Source organism: Anopheles darlingi, chromosome 2 (assembly GCF_943734745.1).
Source record: "Anopheles darlingi chromosome 2, idAnoDarlMG_H_01, whole genome shotgun sequence".
NCBI classification, from domain to species: domain Eukaryota; kingdom Metazoa; phylum Arthropoda; class Insecta; order Diptera; family Culicidae; genus Anopheles; species Anopheles darlingi.
Genome location: NC_064874.1, coordinates 72,335,727 through 72,361,130, shown reverse-complemented (window position 1 = coordinate 72,361,130; position 25,404 = coordinate 72,335,727). Strand labels below are relative to the sequence as shown.

General features: G+C 51.3%; 1 protein-coding gene across 1 annotated transcript; it reads right to left on the bottom strand.

Moving 5' to 3' along the window:
• On the bottom strand, nucleotides 1-24,787 carry LOC125960140 (uncharacterized). The gene is made up of 5 exons (XM_049693346.1): nucleotides 23,898-24,787; nucleotides 4,699-5,007; nucleotides 2,645-4,631; nucleotides 1,891-2,063; nucleotides 1-1,188 (listed from the first exon to the last, which is right to left on the bottom strand). The coding sequence occupies exons 2-5, from the start codon at nucleotides 5,005-5,007 to the stop codon at nucleotides 628-630; spliced, it is 3,030 nt and encodes a 1,009-aa protein (XP_049549303.1). The 5' UTR covers nucleotides 23,898-24,787; the 3' UTR covers nucleotides 1-627.
• Nucleotides 24,788-25,404: the final 617 nt, after the last annotated feature.

Here is a 25,404-nt window from a genome sequence, read left to right as displayed (position 1 = left end):
TATTGTTACCCCCTTTTCCCTGAGATGCCTTTCTTTCCGTGTCATGAAAACCACGTTTCTTCTGAACAATTCTCTATTTTCCGGAGATATCTTACTGCTCCTTAAACGATATTGATTTCGAAAATAAATTACAACAGTAAACGTACGAAGAATATATTAGATCATCTCGTGTCACACACACACATCCCATGGCACACGCATGACGCAGGCGTGCTTGTCATTCAATCATCTCAGTCCATCCTTTTTTGGTTTGCGAACGTATTCCGTCCTACCATTCACATTCGCCTCCGACCTCCGGTACCTACCTTGTAGACACTCGGGGAAGGGATCGCATAGATCTACCATTTTCTCCTGCTGCTATCGTTCGTCCAATCGCTTCGGTTCGCTTCAAACACTGTTCGTAACATTATGGCACTATGGATTCGTATGGTTCGTATGCGGCAAATGGGAACCGCTTCGTTCGAGCGTTGCATAGATTCGTTCTTACGCGCCGTCGCCAACGCACACCACTCCGTTCATTTGGACAGTTGAACAATAATTCAATCGGCAGCCCACCCTCCCCCCCTCAAATCGGCAGAACAAGTGTTCCCATTTCCTGCCAATCGAGTCCAATCGTTCCCAATCACCCTAGACATAACTCTCCTGTCGATTCTTATCCAGCATAATGACCGGCGCACCGTTCGAATCACGCTGTACGGTTAGCCGGGTGATGTGCCTGGCCGGTGGCTCAACCACATCATCGATCAGGGCCGGCGTCGTCGTCGTCGTCGTCGGGCGCGAAGAGGAATCTTTCGTTCCATCACCTTCCACCGTCGGCGAGGTGACGTGAGGCACCCGAGACGAGAGACTTTCATTCAATCGCCGATTGATGTACGAGATGTCACGGTAGTGCTCGTGGCCACCGTCCAGCGTGCGTTCAAGGCGCGCAAACACGGGCACGATGGTCGATTCGATGAGCTCACAGGACGAGCTGGCCGACAGTGAACCACCGCTCATCAGCCGCGACAGCACGTGCAGGATGTTCTTCATCGTTTTGCGCTGTGCTTCCGCTTCCGTCCGGGTCGGTGGTTTCTCGAAGAACTTTCGGTTAAACAGCGCCACCAGGAAGGCCACCAGGGGCCGGTTAGCGAGATGATGGTGGCACTTCCAGTTGGCCGACATGTTGTACAGCATCGAGGTGAATTGTTCCTGTTTTCGGAAGAAAGACAAATGTAACAGATTAGAGACGGTCCGAAAGGCGGCTCTCTGGGCCAGTGGGCAAAAGTCTATTTTGGTCCCGAATTTTCATTTTAGCGCAACACCAACAGCGGATCGGATTAATGTGCGTTCCCATCAAACACGAATCAATTCACGCCAACGTATCGTTCGGCTGCCTGTCAATCGCAGCATGCGATGTTTGTCCGCTTTGCCCTCAACAAGATGGCTCAAGGCGTGACGGACACCCGGGGGCTTGATGTCACCGCCGTCGGTAATCCATCAAGTGGGATATCGCTTTACTAGACCCCCCCCCCCCCTCCACCGGCCACGGTGCACCATACGGCGTTTTTGCGGGGCGCACTTTTTGTTGCGATCTTCTTTGGCCAACAATTGATTGCTTCCATCACCGTCGCCTAACTCACGAGCACCATACCGGGAGGCCAATCGCCAATTTCATGGTTAGGTCACTGCGTTCCAGGCACACACACACGCCACACGCATGGATGCACTTCATTGCAACTAATGGGAAGTCATGCCGGTTCCGAGTAAGGGACCTTATCACATCCATCTCAGTGCCCACCCCGGGAATTGTCTTCGTGGAGTGATAAAAATTGATATCCTTCCATTTACGTTATCGGTCCGGCTAAAAGGAACCCCAAAGCGCCCAAGCCACCGCCAAGCGGTCACACTTACGTAGAGGAAGATGGATGCACCGGGACCGCGGTGTTCGGTGGCCGATTTCAATTTGCCGACCGTATCCTGGGACATCAGCGAGTAGACCGCCGTCGGTTCGATGCGCGTCATGTTGTTCAGGCAGGCGGCACACAGCAGCAACGTTTGACAGCAGGTCGTCTTCTCGATTATCTCTACACGGGAGGAGGTATCCATCCATTGATGCACGTTTTGCGGGCGTTGCAGTTTTTTGTGGTGTCCGATGGGTTGAAGCGATGGAAATGGGAAAAAAAGAAGAGCAAACGGTACAATGAGATCAAAATGCAATTATTATGGAGCGACGATGAAAAGCAATTTCCTGTCCGAGACATCGTCGTCGTCGCCGTCGTCGTCATCTCTGTGAGCGCGAGTTGAAGGTTGTTATGTCGGGTGTCGGATTATGTGGGGATTAATTTTTCTAATTACGTCTCAGTAGGGGGGTTGCCTGTGGTATCAAGAATTACGTCATTTCGGTCGAGAAACACAGAAACTTTTCAACTAAATCCCTCACCAATTGGACTACGTCCCTAACCGGGTTTCAATCTTGCGATAGAATGCCGGTCACGTAGTTGAAACTAAGGACCCACCGGTGATGCTTTATCCCTAGGGAGTTACGCAATATTTTTGATCATTTTGAACAGCAGGAGGTAGTACTTATAATTAATCCCAAAGACGAGCAAGAAAACAAGCCTCGGATCGGTCGAACAACACATGATGGTTGAAATGCGTCCCTTACCGGTAATCGCTTCGACGATCGAATGCACATACTGCTTCAAGCCCTCCAACCGGTGATCCTCTCCGTGCCACGGGGCCGTAATCTGCGTCAGCACCGAGACGGCTTCCCGCAGTTCCGGTTCGCTCCGTTCCTGGTCCGGTTGCGGCAGGTATTGCGATTGTCGCCTGGCCGGTTTCCGCTGCTCCGTCACAATAATGTCCCTCAGTATCTCCAAACCATCGGCTCGCTCCAGCTGGCGGATCGCTTCCGTCGTCGAACAAACGGTGGCCAGCGCTCGCAACGCCAGTGCCCGGATCGAAGAGAACTTCGATTCCACGCACACCAGCAGCAACGCCCGGGCCGTGTAGTTCGAGATGAAGGCATCATTCAGCGAGGCCAACCCACCGTAATCCACGTTCGACAGCATCGCCACGTAGCTCAGGTTCGAGCGCAGAAGCAGATCACATTTCGCGCTTTCGATCGTATCCACGATCACCTTCACCAGACTCTTGAAGATCAACCGCACGGTAATGAGAAAGTAGCGCTTCACGATCTGGATCTCCTCCTCGACCGAGCCGTAATCGAAGCTGTCCTCATTGGCCGCCGCTATCCGCAAATCCGTCGCCATATCGAGCAACGATTGACTGTTCTCCGCGTACTTCCGCCGATCATCCCGTTCGCTCGGCTCTCGACCAAAGTAATCGTTCGCCCGCTGCTTCACCACAAACTCGTAGATATCACTGGCCAGCCCGTGCACGAACGGGGCCACCTTTTGGTAGATCTCTTTCTCGTCCTCCTCCCGCTCATCCTCATCCTGCTCGTCCGCCTCTGGTTGCGTCTGGTAGCGCTTGATGGCGGCAAACAGCTTCTCGACCCGCTCGAACGCACCCTGCAGGGTCGTTACCTTCGTCTGCAGGTGGCGCAGTATCTTTACCGCCACCCCGGACGTCATCTTCAGCGTACGGCCCGCCTCGACGGCGATCGATTTGGTCTGCAGTATCGACATGACCTCATTCTGGCACCCGAACCGTAACCCATCGAGCCAATGCTGTACCGCGGGCATGTGTCCATTGAGCAGTGGATTGTCGTAGATCGTGTAGCTCAGGGCATGCTCACTGGCCGTGAGTGAACTGTGGGCTGCGGTGTGATCCGGTTCATCGTAGAAACTCTCCACGGCACTACCGGCAGGGGCACCGAGCCTCGTGGGCACTACCCGTGGTGGACTGCTGCTGGCCGCGTTCGGTGTTCGGTGTGACGGGGAGAGCGGTAACGAGCGGTACAGCTTCGATTGATGCTTGATCGGTGTCGATGTACCGGCCGGATAGAGCTGCGAATAGGTCGGTAACTCTTTGCCCTCCCGCCGGAACGCATCGCCCTGATCGCCCGAGTCGGTCCGTGTGCCCGACGTCTTCAGTATACCTTTCGGTGTCCACGCTGCTGTCGGGTCTTGCTGTCGCTGGTTCGCTTGTTCCGCCGGTGGGCCACCGGTGGTGTGTAACGATTCGTTGAGCAGATTCGTCAGCTCGCTACTGTCGAGGGAAATCATCTCTTCGCTCGAGTTGCTCAGCTGCTCGTTGAGGTTGCGCTTGACGCGACTGTTTTTGGTAATGACGCGGCCACGCTTCAGCGAAATGCTGCCACCGCTCCGAGGGCTGGTCGCACCGGATTGACTAGATTCCTCTTCACGCTCCACCGATCCTCCTTCACTTTCGTTTGCTTCATTCGTCGGTCCACCGTACGATAGACGGCGGCCATTGTGGGGTGCTGCGGCCTCATCACCATCGTTTTCTTCTGTTTCCTCTCTCCGGTCTGCGACCGTCGGTCGTCGGATCACGGTCGGTGGTGTCGGTACCTCGCTGTTCAGCGACGGTGATCGCTGGAATGGTGATTCGTCTTCGATACTTCTCTTTGGTGTAAGCTGTTCCGGGGATTGCGATTCGTTGAGACTACATTTCGAGTGTCCACCGGCCGCGTTCGGGGACGTTTCTGTGTCCGAGAATCCAGAGTCCTGCGAGCAAACAATCGTTGATGAGTAAAGGACATTAAGACCACTTCCGGGGCCGCATTGACTTTACCTGACTTTTGTGACTCGAGGGACTTCCCTGTCGGTTCGCTTCGGCCCAATCGTTCGCCGTACCGCCACTCCGGTTCTGGTCCGGTCGTTGCTGCTGCTCCTCGATCAGCTCTTCGTCTTCCTCCTCCAGATCGTGAAACGAGGGATACTGTGTCCGTACCATGGTGCCCATATGAAACGGGTACCCGGTCGGTGGTCTGTACGGACGAAATCCGCTCATCGTCGGTCCACTGCCGAAACCACTGCCGTTCGTTGGTTCATTGCCGAACCACACTTTGCTTTGCGAGCGCTGGAAATTTGATCGTGACATCTAGCGAAAGGGGAAGATTGAATGGAGGAAAGGAAACGTTACTCGCCATGCGACCGGATTGTGACCCTCAACATGACATGGTCCACGCCATGGAACATGTTCCGTGCCTCGCTAATATGGTGCTTTCCCGCGGAACCACAAATGCTGCATCTCGATGGGATGCATCCTCTTTAACCTCCACCATCAGCAGCAGCAGCGACACGAGCTTCGCACACTCCGCACCACCGCAGACCAAAGAGAGTGCTGCTCAGCGCTCCATTAATTACATTTCATTTCGAATCTCACTTCAAACCACTAGCACAAGCCACTAAAAGCTCAGCCCAGGCACAACATATGCGCTGTACCATCATCACCATTCCGGCCATCCGGAAAAACCTCATTTCCCCACAAAGTAAAACAAACCCGCGCTCCATGGGACCTCGCCCTTCACCCGGTATGTGCGTTACACTTCGCGCATGATGTGGTCTACATCACTCCTTCCAATTGCGGCGCGCGTAACAGCGAATGCAAATTTGCTTTCAACGATCAACCACTTTCGGTGTGTTCGGCCACTGAGCCAACGCCAACACACTCCCGAATTCCGCGGAAGGCCAGGGTCCATCCTGGCCATGAAGGAATAATTTATCCGGAACTCCGGGTCTGTGTTCTCTCTGGCCTCATGGCCGTCACGCCGTTGCTCCCTGGCCGTGGATGCACTCAATCAAGCGGCTAGTAAAATTAACTATTCAACTGGTCCCGGTCTCGGTGTGATCTAGCTTTCGGCAAGACATTCACCAGACATTAGACCGAGGAAACGATTTATTTGCCGTGCACAACGCGAGTTGTTTTTTGGTCATAAAACACCGCCACCATTAGTTGTTCCTGTACTAAAGCACATTTCAACCGAGACCGAGACCTCGGATCTGAGCTCACCTTTCCCACCGGCCCTGCTGTCCTCAAATAATCCGCAGATCCGCAACTTTAAAGCGCACAACTGCAACTAACACACATTCCCCGTTCGAACCGTTTTCTGCCTAATAAACTGTCGAATGCATTGAATGTGGATTTTTAAAATTCTCTCGCACGTCCGTCGCATCAAATCCTTCTTGGCCGTTAGACGGTTCCCTAAGAGATGCGGTGCACGACCAACGCCGCATCGAGGCAGATGTTTCGTCCGTTTCTCCCCTCGTCGGAACGAAAGAGAAATTAACGCTGCAGCATGCAGCGAATGAGCGCACAGGATACCCTCACTATGTGTGTGTGATGTTTGTGTATGTGTGATCATGGCAACGATCCGAAGGACCCCCGGGTGTATGATTGTAGGGTGCGATATCGGTACCGAACCGGTGCGGACAGGCCACGGAGGGGGTTCCGTAACGTACGGTTATGCTGCCGCGATTTAATTACGAACGAGGGGCGTCCGTGTGCCTGCCGCTTGCGTATGGTCGGTTGGTTGGTTTGGGAAATGCGTGTCAATCGCAGGGTCCTAGCAGGCTCTGGATGCTTTTTGCCAGACTTTGCCGCGTTGCCTCGTTGTGTTTGCGGCAGCTGAAGCTGTACCCGGCCCCGAACACATAAGCGAAAACTCGACCGACCCCGAAGGGGAGGTACTCTAGCTAACGACTTTCAATCTCGGTGCCAGGTGAGATTGAGATCAACAACAGAAGCAGCACACGGGGGGTGAGAAATCGAGCGCCGGAAACGGAGGCAGCAAGTCAGCCGCCGAGCAGCAAAACTACGGCATTCACTCGCCGGCAGAAGGATTTTCAGTTTTCGGTTCCTTCAATCGCGGTCATACGTCCTTGTGTGCTGTAAAGATCCTCGGGTGAAAAAGAGGGAGAGCAATGTTTCCCCGGGATAGACAAAGAGAGTCTTATGTAGGAAGGAGCAGTGTTTTCCATCGGAATACATAATAGGGGTCTGGAATGTATTTATCGATAATTGAAGAAAAATATGAAATCATTGATAGACTCCAGCGAATGAACTTCGAAAAGCAGCAATCAATTCAACATTCAAACAATTTTGTTAACAAGCTTTTAGCCAGTTTGACAAAAAATTTCCACTCAATCGCAAACAGTCCCAGTAATATTTCGATTGTTTTTTTTTTTTAGTCTTACTTAGCTTGAAAGTCATTTAAATGACTTCTTTGAATCAGTCACACGATATTGATTTTCTGGAAGCAAAGTCATTCTGTCGTATTTTGCAAAATGCTTCAATATACATGGACGTTGGCGTCATCGATTAGCACCAGTCGTAATGCGGAAAGAGTTGTTGGTTGCTATCCTACTGTCCAGACCACATCTTGCCAAATCATCGCTTTTGATGTGTCATCGTATAATTTCAATCAATCACTCTGGGCTATAAATGTCTCCTCGTCTTAAATATGAAAAAAATGTTGAATACTAAAAACTGTTTCCTGTTTTCCATGACCAGAGTTCGACCCGAAAATATTAAATACTCTAAACAGCATCATAGCACAGGTAATCCGTAATATTCTTAAAGCTTTTCATCGGGATCAACATCAATAACATTTGATGAGCTACGTGATGCACGATTAATCAAAATTCAAATGAAAAACTCCATCATCACCGGGTGTTGAAATGCTAACACGTCACTATTTGAAGAAAAAAAAAACAAATTACGTTACAATTAGCGATCGAGAACAGGCGGATTATGTGGGCTTATCACGCACGATGACATTGCCGTAATCAAAACACCACAAACAACGTGCTTTACTTCAACCTTCCCAGCTTTCCCTGAAACAAAACTAACGCCACAATGTAAACGAAACCAGCTTTAACATCGTCTCGAACACAATCTCGACAACCATCATCTCATTTCCTAACGAAACCATGCGGAACAAGATTGTGATTACCCAGCCACCAGCCTCCTGGACCGTCTTAAAGGTCTCGAGACGGCAGTTGAGGCATTCAAAAATCAAGACGTTCATTCACACTTCCCACACCGGAACCAACAAACCGTGCGGCGGAGGTGCTTATCCTTCCGAGAAGCACCAACCACCAACCAACCCAGCCGTCGTGACCTTCGGATACGCGACCTTTGCCGAGACGAGACAAGACGGTGACGGAAAATTCAACAAGAAGAAGAAGAACCACACATTATACACATTATCTATCAGACGGAAAATGTGATGACATTCACATTCGCTGGCATCCCCTGTTAGAGACGGGTTAAGGACAAAGCGATTCCAAGCCGGACCGGAAGCCCCATAAGCGAACAACAATGGCACCACCGCCGAAGGGCTGCGGAAAGTGTGTGCAATTAGATGCATTTATTACTTGACGATACCAGCAACGGCAGTAGAAGCGAACGAGACGCGAATGGCTGTCCCATCTACGGCGACATGCCAGTGACTCATGAACGGTGAAGCAGTCAAGCCCCACGAGTAAAACCCCGTTCCCCTCAAGGCGACAATTGCGCCAAGTTATGGTCCCCAAGCAGCAGCAGCAGCAGCAACAGCAGCACACTCAATCAACGGAACCGATTAGTGCCTTACCGGGTTACAGCAGTGGCAGTGGATTGGATTATCAAACCACCACCACCACCACGAACCACCCTCCAGCGACCACTTACCTCACCTGTCCTGCGGCCCTTCACACATAGTAGTTTATCGCGAACATTCGCGATGTTATTAGTTACAAGTTGCACCTTCCTGCCACGTTTTTGCCTTCTGGCCCCCTGCATGTGACCACACAGTCGTGGCCTGCCGTTTGTGCGATTGCAACACTTCGTGCAGGCCCGTTTACGGAAGTCTCTCCCGGGAGTCCGGGACCGGTAGAATCGATTAATGGCTTCGTTGCCAGCTGTCGAACAGAGTGTCCGAACCAGAGTGTTGTCCCAGACGCGTACCCCTTAGAAGTGGTCATTCGACAAACACTTCCCTCAAGTGTGTGCTCCACGAACCAGCCACGGAACGATGAAACAATGGAGGCAAGAACATGGCGGAATGGAAAATAAAACGTCGTCGCTAACCTTATCAGAAGAACATGCCACAAGAACACAATGTTCGCGGACACAATGAAAGCTACCATAAGCTCCACCAAAGAAGTGCTGTACTGTGCGCCACACAAACAGACCAAAGGGTGAACAAGGAGCCAACCAGCAACCAGACCACCAGCATTGTGACGTGATCGCGTTCTCCAGCATACGGCAAAGAACGGCAGCTAAGCGTTGGTAAAGGCGCATTTCTTGGTGTGCAGATTGTGCGACACACGATTTACACACAGTCGCTGGTCCGAGGTCCCCGAAAAGGTTGACCCGAAAAATGTGTCGAAAGCAAACTTTTCTACTAACTGTCCCCGGCCATCGCTGGCCTGTCAACGAGAGGGAGAGACTGTAGTCCGCATATGCATCTGACAGCAGATCATCGACGCTGCTGCTGCTGACCATTTCGTGCTAGCGGAAAGAGGAACGGGGCAAAGCGAGGGAAAACGAGCCAAAGTTTTCTACTGGCTGCCGTTGCCACCGAACCGAATAAAAACACCAACCCCCAAACCGACTCCAAAGTGGCGCCGCCATGTAGCAGCGAACACGACTCCTTGTCTTTGTCCGGGAGCAAAAACGTACGCTCGGGATTCCAAGAACATACTACTCCATCGGTTCGTTAGATTCAATTACGTGTGCTCCGCCTGTGTTACATCGACCACCACGGGTTCCAAGAAAGTAGAAATAATAATGTGAAAATGTGCTCTCTGCCAAATACGCGCATCGATCTGGCACGTGCAATACCGAAGTACTCTTGAGCGCTTGACACGGCGCGTAATGTGATCTGCCCCATCGCCGTTCACTGGTTGGCTCGAGATTTACGTTGCGCTCATTACGCCCCGCAGAGTGCAGGAGTAATGGAGCAGAATGTATAATTATCTGCCAAAAAGGACAAAGAAGAGCAGGATTCTGGTCTCGCTAGCAGTATCGCACTCATTATGGTGTACTCATTAGTGTAACAATCAATAGAGCTCACATGAGAAACCACATAAGATACCTCTCGCTCGCTACGGCTGAAGTATCCTCAGCTCACTCCGCACAGCCTACTTCGTTCGCTGGTTCGCGATGCTCCGGAGTGGAGTCACCGCCTCCCGAGACGTCGCTGTCACGGCTGAAAGGGTCCGGAAAGGATAGAAGAATTTCGGTTTTCAATTTCCCACCACAACCGGTGTTCCTTCCTGTGCCCAACTTTCAACCCACCCCCGGAGGGATTCTTGGTAAACTTTATCTTTTCGGCTCGCGATGCTCGGATCTCACGAGGTTGGTTTTGTAATTAGAAATGTCATTACCACGGTTCACCATTCCCAAAAACCTCTTCAAAGGTCCTAAACCAGAGGGTCCTGAACCTGAGTTGAAGAGCAGCTCCGAGCGATGAGTGGTTATGCCAACACATTGTCTGCCCTTCACTTAAAAACCTCGCCAAAAGCCACCAATTAATTGAACCAAGAACCAAGTGTTGTGGAGAAGCCACTCCATACCGCGTGCCGCGTGGCATCACCACACCACCAATATGCTAAACCCGTTAACCGTACCCGAATGGCCACCGAATATACATGTAACTTCCAAACCGCAACGCGATGAACGTGTCACGCATCGGAATGGCCCGTGTCCGCGACACAATCGTACCGATTATGGACGACGACGACTACGGTGCTGTTGCATTCGAACAGAGGCTCGTCAGCACCACCATCACCACCAGTAGCCGCCACTGCCATGGCAAGTATGAATTATCGAACATTTATGATGGAGTGGCCGCACCGCACACGGCGCTGGGGATTTGTGATTTGTGGCCAACGAGTTGGTTCGGAGCCCGGACTCCCGGTGAGGAGTTTGCATGCAGTGTGGTGTGGGGCGGGGCGGGACAAAATAAATATTCATTCTTCTCCTCTACCGCTCTTCCAAGCGACTCGTTCGGGAATACTAATGGCCAGAACGGGGTGGGTTCGTTCTGAGAATACGACTACCGCTAAAGGACGCGCACGACCGGGGTGTGCTCGGTAAAATATGAATAATGATGGCCCGGCCTTCCATCCCCGGTAGTCGATTTTGTTTGGTACCGCGCTTGACGTCAATACTTATACCATTGGCGTCGTAAATGGCGCAAAGTCACTGAAAGCTCAAATCGGATCATGGCACCCTGGTTGCTACTGCTTCTGCTGCACCAACGGACCACCTTCCGGTCAATCGATTGATTCGCAATTCGGAACGACCACCCGGGCCGGGGGCTTTAATTGTACCGCAAGAGAGGAAGAAGGCCACGACAAGTGTAACGCCCCACCCGTTGGTGGCGCTAAAAAGTGACGCCGGCATCGTACGCGATGCACACGCCCTGGATCAGGCCCCGCGTCCGCGCATCACGCGCGCTTCGCTCGCGGTTGAGAGGTGAAAGTGTTGCGGAATGAAGCTGTTCGAAGCTGTAGCGAAACTGGAGCGCCCCTAGTGGCGGTCTTCTTGCGGTCCACGGGAACCATCCAATCATAAACGGCCTCGAGCCCACAACGAACGAACGGACGGGCGCGTCGGTTATGAATATTTATCGCACACACACAGGAAGTGCCCAGGAATCGACCTGATCCAGGCACCGGGGAGGGCTTGTCAAGGGAGGGGGTTCGACGGCCACTTTGCAAACACTAGTCCATCGGCACCATCACACACACACACACACACAGGCACACAGAGGCACATCCGCACCACTTCTCGGATCCGGCGATGTCGATGCTCAGTGACGCTAATCGGTGAAAGTAACGAATGGTCCCGTGTTCCAGAGTGTCGGGAAAGTGAATTAGAACGTTCCAACGAACGTTGATGCATTAGCTATAACTCCCGTGATGTGTTAAGGTTTTAGTGCCGGGAATCGGTTCGCGGTGTGAGTTCTCACCGGTCGACGAGATCGATACAAGACCGGGATCATTATTTATTATTACGCCAACCGTCATTACCTCATGGCCTCGATTGCTGCTCGATGGAATGTTTATTGATTCCCTTTTTTAGTTGCGATTCGATGGGTATTGACGAGTGGAAGGTAAGGAATCGTAGTGTATACGGTAGCGTGCTTGTTTCTCCCCTCAGCCGGTCTGTGTTCAAGACTCCAGCAAGACGCGCAATAATCATTTCTCGAATGTGTAATTCTATGAATTCTATTAGCATTTCATTCGATTGTTAAATATACTCTCCGCTGAATTATACAAAATCGTCTGATGTGATGTCTTTTAGATACATGGATATGTTTAAGGAATGTGCCACGAACTCCATTTTCTTCAGAAACTTTTCTTGTGTCAGCTTTTCGCTCTCCCGTATCCGAAATTACCGAAAATACCATTAAAGCATGGAGATGTAATGCTAATTTATTAATTGTAACACGGTACAGGAAGGGCACGAACCGGATCGGATCCCCCCCATGATGTTGGACCTCTCCTAGAGCGCGCACCCCGCAAACGATATTTGATTGGAAGGAATTGCTACAACACCCACTGCCCAGGCAGGCAGACAGGCAGAGGCCTTTTTAGAGCCTACCGACATGAATGTTGAATGATTTCTCCTCAGAAAAGCGAACCATCCCCCCGTGACTTTGATCTCCAGCAGCCAACCATTAATTACATACTGCCACAGTTACGCCCCGGCCGTCGTATGTCGTGTCGTTCAGCTTCAGCACGATTCAGCACGTCGAGTTCCGCCCGGATTCTGTGCGGACATGTTTTCGTGGAAAACTGTGGCGCGCGCGCCAGTAGACGGTTGGATTTTTCCAACCGAACCAACCAACCAACCCGGTGGTGAGCATTTGTCGTCACGACGGAAACGGCGGGAACACTGCGCGCCGCCATTCGAGCGTGTTTAATCTGTCACGATCAATACACGGCGTGTTCAAGTCGCCGGACAGAGAGACCGCGAGCCTTGGTGGTGGATGGTGGAAGCTCCGGAGCTTTTAGGAGCACTTTAAAGAGACGAGAGAGATCACATCTTGAACACTACCGACAATTCCACCGACGAGATTCGATTCGATGTCGGTTTCTGGTCTGGTGGAAACGAGGACCGCCTGCCTGCCGGCCATTTGAAGCCGGGCTTCGGTAATGGCGCCTGCCAGTGAGCAGATAAGCGACCAAACCCCGACGACGACGACGACGACGACGACCTACGCCTCCTCGCCGGCCAGTATCAGCGTAAATTGGAAAGAATAACTTTCCAACCCCAAGTGACCGCTCGAGGGGCCTCCTCTCCCGCCTCCCAGCCGCTGATGCCACTCTCGTGGACACACAGAACCATTTGGGAAGCGGCGATCTCGGCGCACTGTTTGTTGTCTTCCGTCAACAGTTGTTCTCAAGATGTTGCAGAATGTTCTCTCTTCGCTCGCTCGCCGCGTGTCTTTCGCATGCCGGTGCTGGTGCTGGTACTCGATATCCGTCTGTAGGTGACGTACCCGTACCATTTCCCCTCCATTTAACCCCCTCTCAGGTCTGGGTCTAGCGGTTGCTAGGCTTTCACTTCACAGAAGAACTTCACGACGGGATAATGGCCCTTCGACGACCACCACGGAGCGAGCGCACTGTGGATCCGGTCGTTGGCGTGTTATATCATTAGACGCTATCACTCACAACCGATCCGCGTGCTGTGGCCTCATCCTCCTCGTCCTCGTCCCCCCGGAACGCGCATTATCGCCGCGAATGTCGGCGAAAAATCGTTTGGGGAAGAAGGTGAAGGATGTTAAACCACTTTTGATTCTCTCCCCGCTCGAGATGATTTAGGAGAGGAGCGGCCATGAGCAAGAAGAAGAAGCAGAGTGCCGTTAAGACATTTCGCAGTACCGAGATGGCCATTTTAGTGGGGGTCCCCCCCCTGGTAGGTAGGTACCGTGGCCAGGCCTAATCACCGGGCCTATCCAAATCCAACTGGGGGGCTGCTAGCACCCCTAGTGTAGGAGAAGGAACTTGTATCGCTAGCGGCACTACTTTAAACACACACACACACACACACACACACACACACACACACACACACGCACACACACACAGAACTGAAGTGAGTCGGACAATCCGCGTGCCAATGGACGAACAATTTGCTGGTTTGCCCTCCAAGCAAGCAAACTCAAACTCTCGCTCGCTCGCTCGCCCGATTTGGGACCCCATACATTACCGCAACCGGCAGACTTCTAGACCGCCAGCGGACGACGCGACGCGAATGTTGTTTTTGTTTCTTCCATAAACGCTTTCCAGCGCGCCGAGATGAAGGGCCTAAAGCGAACCATAAGGTACTCACCCTCCCGGACCGACCGACCGATCGATGAGATGTGCTTACGTCTTCTATATTGGCCTGGAATCCTCCCGCAATACTCCCGGGACGCGGGGTATTCGCGAGGCAAATATGCAGCATTTTGACCGGAGTGGCGGTGGCGGCCGCGCTGGTTCGAAACAGTTATCCATCATCCGCGCCAACCACTAAACGGTTTGGCAACGCCTGGGAACGGGAACGGACCGGGACCGGGACCGGGAGAGGCCGAAGGCGCAAAGAAACCAGAAAACCATTTCCAAGTTCGAACCCGGGCCCGGGCCCGTGCTCGGGCCTCTGCCTTCTTGTCTGCTCTTTTGCGTTTTCGAACGCTACCTCATTCTGTTGTCTTTGCTTTGCTGTTGCTGTTGTTGTTGTTGTTGTGGCCATTCTAGGGCCGCGCCGGAGGTCCGCAAAACCTTCTTCAAGCGATCGTGGAAGCGTTCCAGCGAGCGTAACAAAATGCAATCGGGATAAAGGCCCTCCTCCGCGGCCCGTCTCATCGGGTCTCATAATTGTTCCGGACAGTGATCCAATTGCTGCATCCAAAGAAGCGGTTTTATGCGGTGCAAGAACCGGCGCACCGGAGGAGTATCGTCTTTAGGGTTAGCGTTGGCGATAGTGTTGTCGCGATAGTGAGCGAGAGCAAAACACAGTAAGACGTCTGCCGCCATCAAGTAGCCTCCTCTTTGCCCGGCCAGAATGCCACTCCGAGAATCGTGTTTTGGGGGAAACGAGAGGAAGAAGCGTTATCCTTGAGCGTCTGCCAGCGAGCGAGCATCGGTAGACGTCGAGCGCCACGTCAACGGCGCGTTCGGTAGCGCAACATGAAATGCACGCAAATCAAACAGCCGCTAAGCGTGCTCCATTTTGTTTTGTGATGGAGGAGCAGCTAACTTGGATCCTCTTTCTATGCATCATGTTTAGCTGTCATTCTGAATTGTTTGCATGACAGCAGAGACATTATGATGAATTGCACTGTATATTCGCCTTTTTGGGAAGCAAAAGATGATTAAAAATTATGTTTATTTCACTTTCTAACACTTTTTACACAAGTTCTGCTTTTGAATTAATTTTTATCAAGGATTATACCATGTTGTGCTATCCATTTTGGAAGGTGTCGTTTCTTTGTTTCTTAAATAAAAATTCACTCTTTTATGCTGTTTATGCTTTCATGGTATGAAATTGTTTTCTTATTACGTTTTTTATGTTTCTGTTGCTTCCACTTGTAGTTGCCTTTTCTTTTTGCCAAGAATATGGAAAAATATAATAATACCTCTTTTCTTTCTATTCTTTTGAGCAGTTCCACAATTTAGAATAGCCAAAGCGGCATTCCAAGGCAAGAAAGCGGTTTTCAATTATTACGAATCCCCCGAAAATACCGTTCTGCTCGACGCATTCCCCCACACAATTCTTAAAGACGCCGGCAAAGAGGCGATTGATTTGAGACCGCGCGCGCAATCGTTTAGCGAGTGTTCCGGCCGCCGAGCCGAGGAATGCCGGGCAGTGGAATGAATAGAACCCATTCCACACCACTCCACCATTCCTAGTTCTTGTTCTCCGCCTCCTCCTCACTCGCTCGCTCGCCCCGATAATATCGCGAACGCTAAACGATTGATCTCTGATAGATCGCTGGCAGCTACCCAAGAATGTGCCGCTTTCTACTTACAAAAACCGGCGTTTGGCGCATCACCGGACCAAGAACTGTCATCCATTGTATCGAGATGATACCGTAATTGCCCTTCGGTATGGCCTTTGTCTAGGCTTTGTGCATTGGCGGGTGGGCAACGGCGATCATGTAACCGCGGGCAGGACCACCTACCCCCCTCCACCCCCTTCCCCCTGCCTAAGTGGTTCCTGCAATGATAATAGGCAATGGAAAGGCAACGGCAAAAGCTCTCGCGGAACATCTCTCCGTAGAGACCGCGAGTCACAATAAGGTACCGCGTGCTCGCTAGCAGCGAGAGAGAGAGAGAGAGAGAGAGAGAGAGAGAGAGAGAGAGAGAGAGAGAGAGAGAACCGAGGCTAATACACCAAGGCGGACACGGACGGAGCGAGCCCCAAAGGAGTGCGCCCCAAGAATGTACAGCTATTTGGAGCGATCGAAAAGAGGCGAAAAAGGAGGCAAAGAACGTCGTTCCACAGCCAGCGCCGAAACGATGCTTGACAGGGATTCATCGACTGCCCTGCCCCGTCATGCCATGCACCTCCTCCTCCTCTTCCCGGTGCCGTCCCACCATCTGTCTCCACTCGTCAGTCGTGCGTGTTCCACCTTCAACTTCAACCACATTCGCCCACAACGTCAAGCGAGGAAGAGGGCTTTTTGGGGGAGGGCCGTGGAGGCCCGGGAAGGAATTATTAACGCTCCAAGAAGTCGTGCACACCACCTCCTACACCGCCATCCCCCCGGAGCACCATCCCCATTCCCCACCATCAGACGAGGTATTTAAAATTCTAAACATAGTTATAGTAGTTGAAATTGCCTTCGCATACACACACGCACACACGGCTGAGCGCACCGACACGGTACGTGATCGGATTTCTGGAATACGCACCAGCGGGCCGGGCGGGTTCATGGACTGCCTAGAACAAGTTCGACTCCTCCACCATCACCACCACGACTCCTCCACGACTGCCATCATCATCAACATCAACATCACATCCTCGTTCGTCCGCAGCAGCTACGTTCGTTCGTCAATCGTTTGCGGAGTTGCGTTGTTTGAGGCATTCCCCACCCGTACAGTGGTGGGAGGTTTGTCACCAGAAGAGGGAGGGATAGGAGAGGAAGGTGTATGTTTTGTCGCGAACGAACGAAACGCAAATACCTCTCATGATCGGTGGAAACGATCAACTAATTTTAATTCCACCCTGACAGATTATTCAAATGACAATAGCATGTGTGTATATGTTCCTGTGTGTGTGTTTAAAACAAATACCTGTGACCTCACCAGTGGTACCAGCACTCGGAACAGTGGAACGATAGAAGCTCCTTCTAGACAATATGCAGCACATACCGAGGAGGCCTCTTGAACGGTGACATTGATCCCGGCTCCATTGCTTCGAAGGTGGAGGCTTTCAGGTGAAGGACAGTTCAAGGAGGATGCCCCCCCTTTTCATTGTTCCCTCCTTGCAATCGCATCGCATGGTTACCGGGCGTAACGCCAGCGCAGATAACAAACGTGCCAAGTAACAATAAGGTGAGGCCTCGCGGACATTCTCGCGGCGATTCAACGCCCGTCTAATGGCCATACGAGGTTTGCTATACGGTTTACGATCGGTTTACGAGCATAAGGGGCATAAGCTTAGGCATCAAACGTAGCAAATGGTCATCCTTATAGTTTGTCCCCGTACGACCTGGACTGGGATGGTCCCCTCTGGATTCTGTCGTAACTTCCAGATCAAAATAAAATATAATAATTAAGATTATACAGTTAGTTTAGGGAACCCGAGAGGCTGGCATGACTAGCGGACCAATCAAATCGTAAAAGCTCGTGATCTTCGTCGGCCAAACAATCGTAAAAATGTCGCTTTCCGGATGATCGCTTCATAGTGGCCAACCGCGACGTCAATGACCAGCGACCAGGGCACTACCACACTGTGAAGGACAGGTTTTTATGTTTTCTTTTGCTGCTCCAGCTCCATGCTGCACTGCACTGCTTCTTGTCCTCCCCCCCGGCCGTTCTTATGGTCGGTGCGGTATCGGTTGCCGGCCTTCGTCGGCTCTTAATGGGAATGGCTGGTCGCGTTATGCACACGCAAGAGAGTGTCGGTTGGAAGGGGGAGGAGGGGAGGGTTAGCTAGAACACTCCGTGAGATCCATGCGTGAGACCAAATGACTCCAACGACCAGAACGATCCATGGCAATGGCCGATCCCGGGCGATTAACGATCGCCCGAGATTGTCGCCCAGATCCCGCGGCCTCTCGGTTCACCGGACCGGTGAACGGTATAGGATATTAAATTATGCAACGATAGCCACGATAGCCCCCTGCGCCGCCGAAACTGCAACCGCTGATGGCTGATCGTCGGCAGATCGCTTCCAAGCTTCCAAGCTTACGCGAGACTCTCGCGATCGCAGATGAAAGCAACAAATTCAAACGACAGAGGAGAGAGAGAGAAAGAGAAAGCAACAACAAAAAAAAGCAACAACACAATTTACATACTAATGGCTGTTAATGAAATGAAACGGCTTGGCACGGCATGGCTTTTTCATTTTGGTTCATTTCGTCTCCCCAAAATGATGAGAGTGCAGCAGAAAAAGGGTAACCACCACCAGCGCACCGTTTATCGGAAGTTTTGGGCCCACTGGAGAAAGGGCCACTGGAGAAAACGATCGTAAGGGCCCCGAAATTCCGTTCGTTCTGGGATCACACGGATGCTGACCGCGGTTGCTTTTTGCTTTCGTGCGCATGCTGCGATCAGGGAGGAAAATATTTTACAAATTTTATCACACCGTTCAGCCTCGGCGGTCCGGTCGGCCGGTCGTCATTATCCGGGATGGAGTAACATTTATTTAATTAGTGCAGCGCGCTGGATGCTAATTTTTATGTCGAATCATGTTATGAATACCTTTCAACATAAGCAGAACATCAACAGCTGGAACGCTTTAAAAAAAACGAGGGACTTGAACACATTGAGAAAAGGCGTAGAAGATATAGTTTTAGAAATTGGAAGGGTTTTTTTTCCTGTGAGCAGTTCAATCGCTCGATAAGAATCTATTGTTATGGTTTGAGGCACTGCTCTGATTAATATCTAAATCTTAAGCCCCTTGTTTAAGCTTAAATTTCACTCGCTGATGTTTCTAAGCAAAACTGCGATGCATTCCACCATTATAGAGGTTAAATATTTACTTCAGAACGGTTCGCACCCTTGTAAAGATCAGAAAATAAGCAATAAGAGCATAAAGATACCCTCAAACATGCCTTGAAACAGAACGTTGTTTTACAAGACGAAGTTCGAATAATTTAGGGATATCGTTCAATTGCAAATAACATATGCTGTTGAAATATTTTAAGAATTTATTGGAGTATTTTAATATGTCTGTTCTTTGCTAGCTTGGTTTGAACATATTGTTATCCAATGCTATCTGGCAAAAAATGGAAAACCTATTAAATTATATTAGTTCTAGCTGAAATGGTATCATTACTATGCATCATATATCCTACCCTTAATAGAGATACAAATAATAGAATTAAATTCTTTAGCTCATTCAATTACTTTTTGAGATCGATTAAAGCTCCCGAGAAGCATTGCAAGCATTGTATTTTTTATACAAAACGTATGCCGGCAATATTAAAAGTAAACTGTGAGGTATTAAAAACAATAGAATCAGCCTAATTAGCAGCCACGAGCACACGATCGCCACTGCCCCTGCTACTGCTTTTCGCTTCAGTCCGGTCCGGTTGCCCAACTCCCCGTTCCGATCGATGTTCACCATCAATGTTCAAACATTCAATCGATACCCCATCTTTTGCATAATTAATTAGAAATGAACGTCAACTTTGTCTGACAAATTTGATTCAATTGCATAACCGCGCACCCTTGGAGACCCCCTTCCACCCTACCCCCAAAAAAGCCCACGAGAAAATGCAAATTATCGCAACCTCCGCCCCTCGGAGGCAGGGGACTCCGGATACACATACTGGCCGGGCCACGGAGACCTAATTGATGGTAGTCATCGAATCGATTGGAATCGGTAATAAGCCATCATTTTTCAGCCCGACCGCGGCCAATATTTTACCCTTATTTATTACACCTTCTCGCGCACCGTCGCCTCTGGCTCACCTCAGGCAGGCCATGCCAAGCTTCTCTTATCTTCAAGCGCCCCGGAGGCCACCGAACCGAACAGCGCGGCTCTCTTGGCACACCTTGACACACTTGTTGTCGAGTGCTGTCAAGTGTCGTTCCGATTGTGTGCCAGAATGGCATTCGATGACATCCAGCAACGACGACGACGACGACGACGATTTACGCAATGGGATGGGTCTCACCTCCAAATATGTTCCCCAAACCGTCTGTCGTGTTCCTTATCGATTCTCTGCTTCGTTTCGTTGGATATTATCACCCGAAAGGCAATTCTATCATTATTTGTTTGGTGCTCGATGGTGAAAGCATTTCTCAACCCAAAACCCCTCCTCCAAAACCTTCCCGAAAGCATACCAATGGTAATGTACGAACATGCCAGAATGCATACTTAATGCGAGGGAATCATCGTCCTCAACGACAGCTGCAGTTTTCGAGGTAGAACAACGTCTTCCTCCAAAAAGGATGCGTCAGCGCACGCGCATGCATTTGTAACTGTCAGAGAACGGTCCCTAAGCGGGTTCCTGGAAAATCCACTCCGAAAAAACCGATCCCGATCTGAGTGCGCAGAGGGGGAGTTCTAAATTTATCCAGCACACCATACACCGGTAAGGAACAGAAAACGCACCCTAATGTCCCTCGCCCTCGGGCACTTCGGTCGCTCGCTCGCTCGATCGTTACCGTCGATTGTTGAAGGGATGCGAAAGGACACATATGGCGTTTGATACATTTCCACACACATTTTCTCCCTCTCTCTATCTCTCTTTTTCTCTCTTTTTCTCTTCGTTTGTTCCCTTTTACGTCTCACTGCCATGTGTACGATCATCGACGCCTGCAACGGACCGGAAACCAGATAGCGCGTATGGCACGCGCCTGCCAGCGCATCCCTCAACAAGACGGCATAAGGACCCTTACCATCCGCACTCACACACACACAGAGGGAGGGCTTTATGGGAGCGGCAACAGCAGCAACAGCAGCAGCGGCAGTTGTTCGACAACAACAACACCGGTTCAAGCGACGCCTCAACGACCGACGACGGTTAATGCTATGGACACGGACAGATGCGCTCCTCCCCGAGGGCTAATTGTTGGCCAAGGCGCTCAGGATACGATCATCGTATCAAGCGAGAGAATCGCATCGTCGTCGCCATCGTCCGGTTTTGGTCCAACGACAGGCCTGCTTGGATTGTGCAAACACTGCAAACCACAATCGAGCGAGCGACAAAGCGATAGCTAATAGTTGCGCGTTGTGGCGACCACCACGACCACCACCACCGCCGTGCGTGAATCTCCATCTTGATGCGACCTTCCAGACAGAGAGAGAGACCTCCCCTCGGCCGTGATTACTATTTTCGGTAAATACTCCGCTGTACGGCGCGCGCGCGCGCCTTCGTCAACCGAAACCGGCCAACCTTGACAGCGCACATTGCGCTCGCGCACGCACACACACACACACGCCAGTATCGCAGTTGGCCGTTTATGGCTAAGGCATTTCCGAGAGCTGCATCCATCAAGCCCTCCCTTTTTTGCCAAGCCCTCGCGGGCCCCAGGAGCCTGGCTCGCGATCCGATGTTTCCGATACGATGTGTTGGATAATTGTTATTATCATCACCTCGACCGGGCCGGCCGAGATTGGAATGTGAAGGATGCACCGATGCGACGGTCTACGATCTACGGTACGTAGTGTACGAACATGCAAGTCTTGGTCTATCATTGCCATCATTGCCGGAGTCGAGAAGAGACTCGAAAGTAAGAAGCGCGTCTCTGAGCACACCTTCGTTGGAAGAAACACCCTTGACACGCATGCTAGTGCGAGCGCATTATCTTATCGCGGCACCCTCGGAATCACAGTACTCGACCAAGAAGCGTTTCGATTGCACGCGTCGACGGGTATATTAGTCGTGGGGTTCGCCGCTTTTGCAATCGATCAATCGCAGGTGCAGCACGCGATAACAACCGTGATTGCAACTGAACTGCTTATGCCAGCTCCGGAATCGTTGGACAAACTGAAATCGCGACCACACTGACGTGTGACAATCGCGCCACATCCTCTTGACAAGTTGGATGTCAATTTGTGTAAACTGACTCCGGTACAACTTGCCAAGCGATGCACTTCTGCCACGGACGCGTCCATTCGCGCATAATCGTCCATCATCAGCACAAAATTATGTCAACGGAACACGCGCGTCATGAGAAGCAACATAATGCAGGACATGAAGCATCAGTGCGATGCAAAATGCGGTGTAAATGCTGAGTTTGTCGGATTAATTCGCGCACATTTCGCGCGATCGCGGGCTCGCGGGTTCAAATGTTCTCTCTCTCCTGTTCTGATACAACGGTTAATGTGATTCGCAGCTTCCCATTCCACGTACCAGACCGGTACGTGTGTCTGTCGTTGTCGTGCGGTCGGTTTTTGGCTTTGGCTGCTGCTATTTGCATATCAAACATTTCGCTCACTGGCCTGCCCGGGGAGGTGCCACCCATGCGGCGGTGACAGGATGCAGTGTGTTGCAGTTTTGTTCTTTTTTTTTGGCCCCTCGCAGCATGAAAGACCACACATGAGAGCATGATGGTCCGTTGTGGTTCCCCGGTTGCTCTCATCAAACCATTTTATTGATCAAACCTTTTATTGACTCCCCGAGCACCATTCATTTGACATTCGAATGTTTGTTAAAATGGGCGTACCGGTGTGTTTGTGTGTGTTTGAATTGCATTAGAATGTAAAAAGGTATTAGAATGCCAAATTCGAATCGACTCCACGTGCATCTTGACTCCCCTGAAACGTACCACCTTTAGCACTCCATCACCATAAACAGACCAACCACTCGCCTGCGCATTAACCTCGAAAAGCGACCTCAAAAAAAAAGGCTTGAAGCAGAGTTAGCAGATAGTAAATATTCCCATTTTAAAACCGACAACCGACAAGTGTACTATGTGTTAATTTGCGCCACAAACAGTGACTCAACTCGGGGAGGGGGGGGAGCATATCGCTCAAGGCACGGCCACCCCGGGGGAGGGGGTAGAACCGATGAATCACAAAGCACTTGCCTGCGGTAGTGTTAGTGTTTAACGAGCCACCTTCTTGTCTTAGCTTCATTCGCGCATCGTTAAAGAGCGCACGTTACCGCGTGCGTCTATCGTCACCATTTGCAACATGCGTTTTTTTGTTTTATGTCACCAAGTCGCTTCCTGAACTCAAGCCCTACGGGCATAACTAGTGTCAGACCGCACCAGCCAGCCAGCCAGTCTAATCTATCGACCTGCGCACGGCCAAGGACACGACGATTACATCGACTTTTCATAAAAACTGGTTCCACGCAACTTGCCGGCTGCAATGGGGATGTGGTAGCAGCAGCAGCAGTGAATCCAATCGGCCACTTGGATAGCCAATTAGCAGCCGCAAGGAACGCGCCACCGGCCGACGATTTTTATACATTTCCCGCTCACAAATCATCGCACGCAGTCGACCACCATCGTCACGGTCATAAACTATCCGCGGCATAAGATAGTGCGTTAGTGATAGTGTGCAAGATGAGTAACACTGGCTGGCGAAGGGGTGGGATGGCCACGCACAGGCTCGACTCATCGCTCATCTGTTCCCACCGCCGCCGTGTGTCCCGAGGTGAGTTATAATTAGAATGTTGCAGAAGACGAAGGTAGCCAGAACTGATAAGGGATCGGCAGTGGCAGAGAGCGAAGTAACATATCCGCGGACACCTATCGGCACCAAAGACGCGATCTACAACGGAAGCAGCGGTCAACACATTCCCCCCGACTCCCTTCGGGTTCTTGTTCCTCCACGAAAAGCCCAAGAAGAGAACCCTTCTTTCTGCTGCTTGCTCTTACCTTGAATCTGCGGTGCGGTTTGGATCGTTTTCTCGTCTGGTTGTGCGCCCAGGTCGCCCAGGCAGGCCGCGGTCACGCGGTTCTGGGCGAGTTGGATTGAAGGTAGGTCGTTGCTTGCTTTGCGCAGGATCCCCGTCCCAAGGTCCCGTTCTATTCCCCGGGTTTAGCCGAAAAAGTAACGTTATCTGCCGTGGCCTGAGAAGACGACGATCGATAGCTTCCTTCCTGTTGCGCTGTTCTGTCTGTTGTGTTTTGGGTCTGTCTCCCCCTTCGCTTCCCCCCCGGTGGTCCGGCTGATCTACCAATTCGCGATCAGAGGCGCGACCGAATTCTCCCGGCGTTGCCAAGTCCCGTCAAACCGGGACAACCGGGCCACAGGCCTATTGTCACAGCAATTCGTTATGTCATAAATGGCCCAAAACAGAACGGACCGACGTCGCACAAAACAGAAACAACAAAAATTTCGCGAAAGTGGCACAAGACACACACACACACACACAGACACACACACACAGACACACACACAGACCGAATTCGCTAATAGCTGTCAAAATGGTCAACTATTCTGCGCTGGTCAGCACCGGGGTAATTTGAATTTAAGCTTCACACTCGTCGGTATCGATCTACGGCTATCCACGGTTATCCGCTACCACCGGTGGGCCTAAAAAAACACGCCACAACACCACCATCCAGCTACTCACTCACTTTATACACCGATAAAACACACCGCGGATCGTAATCGTAATGCGCACTCGATCGCACTGAGTCAGCGCTTCCGAACTTCCTTCTTCTGCTCCTGCTGATCACGCACGCGCGCACTGGTTTTGCTGTTGGTACCTTCTCTTCGATGGATACGATCTTTCGAACTCCGACAACGACGACAACGAGCTCACCACCTTCCTCACAACGCTCGCGACACGTCCGCTTGGCGTTGGGCTTCGGTCACGAATGGGACACGAGCGAGCAGCAACGGGCAACCCCCCGTGTTGTGGCTGTTGGAACGAACCCCTCTCGATGCTCGGATCGGAGAACGATCTACGGCCGACGACCACAGCTGCTGGCTGGCTCGCTGCGTAAGCCGTATCTCTCGTTGCCCTCTTCCTCACCACAGATGTAGGCTGGTGATGGTGGTAGAGGCTCAGACAGCTGACAGCAGAGAGAGAGCGTGCGTGTGTATTGCTGTGCTGCGTCATTCCTCGTGGTGCGGCGATCCTTTCTGATGACGTCACCAGTTCGTGGAATGGAAGGAAGGAAGGAAGGAACCGCAGTTCCGGGGTGGCGTCGAGCGTGCCGATCGTGCCCGATCGTTAAAACGTGGCTCATCCTTCGCGATGAGTTCATTTTTCGCGATTCAATTCCAAGCAACCTGCACTACACTCTTGCGGGCAGAGAATGTCTTACTTTCCATCGCCACCTTCGATGACGTTGACCGACGGATTGCACTTTCTCTGGGCACTGACGAAGGCCAGGTATGCGCAGCATAATAACCCCTGAGGGGGAGGTAGCA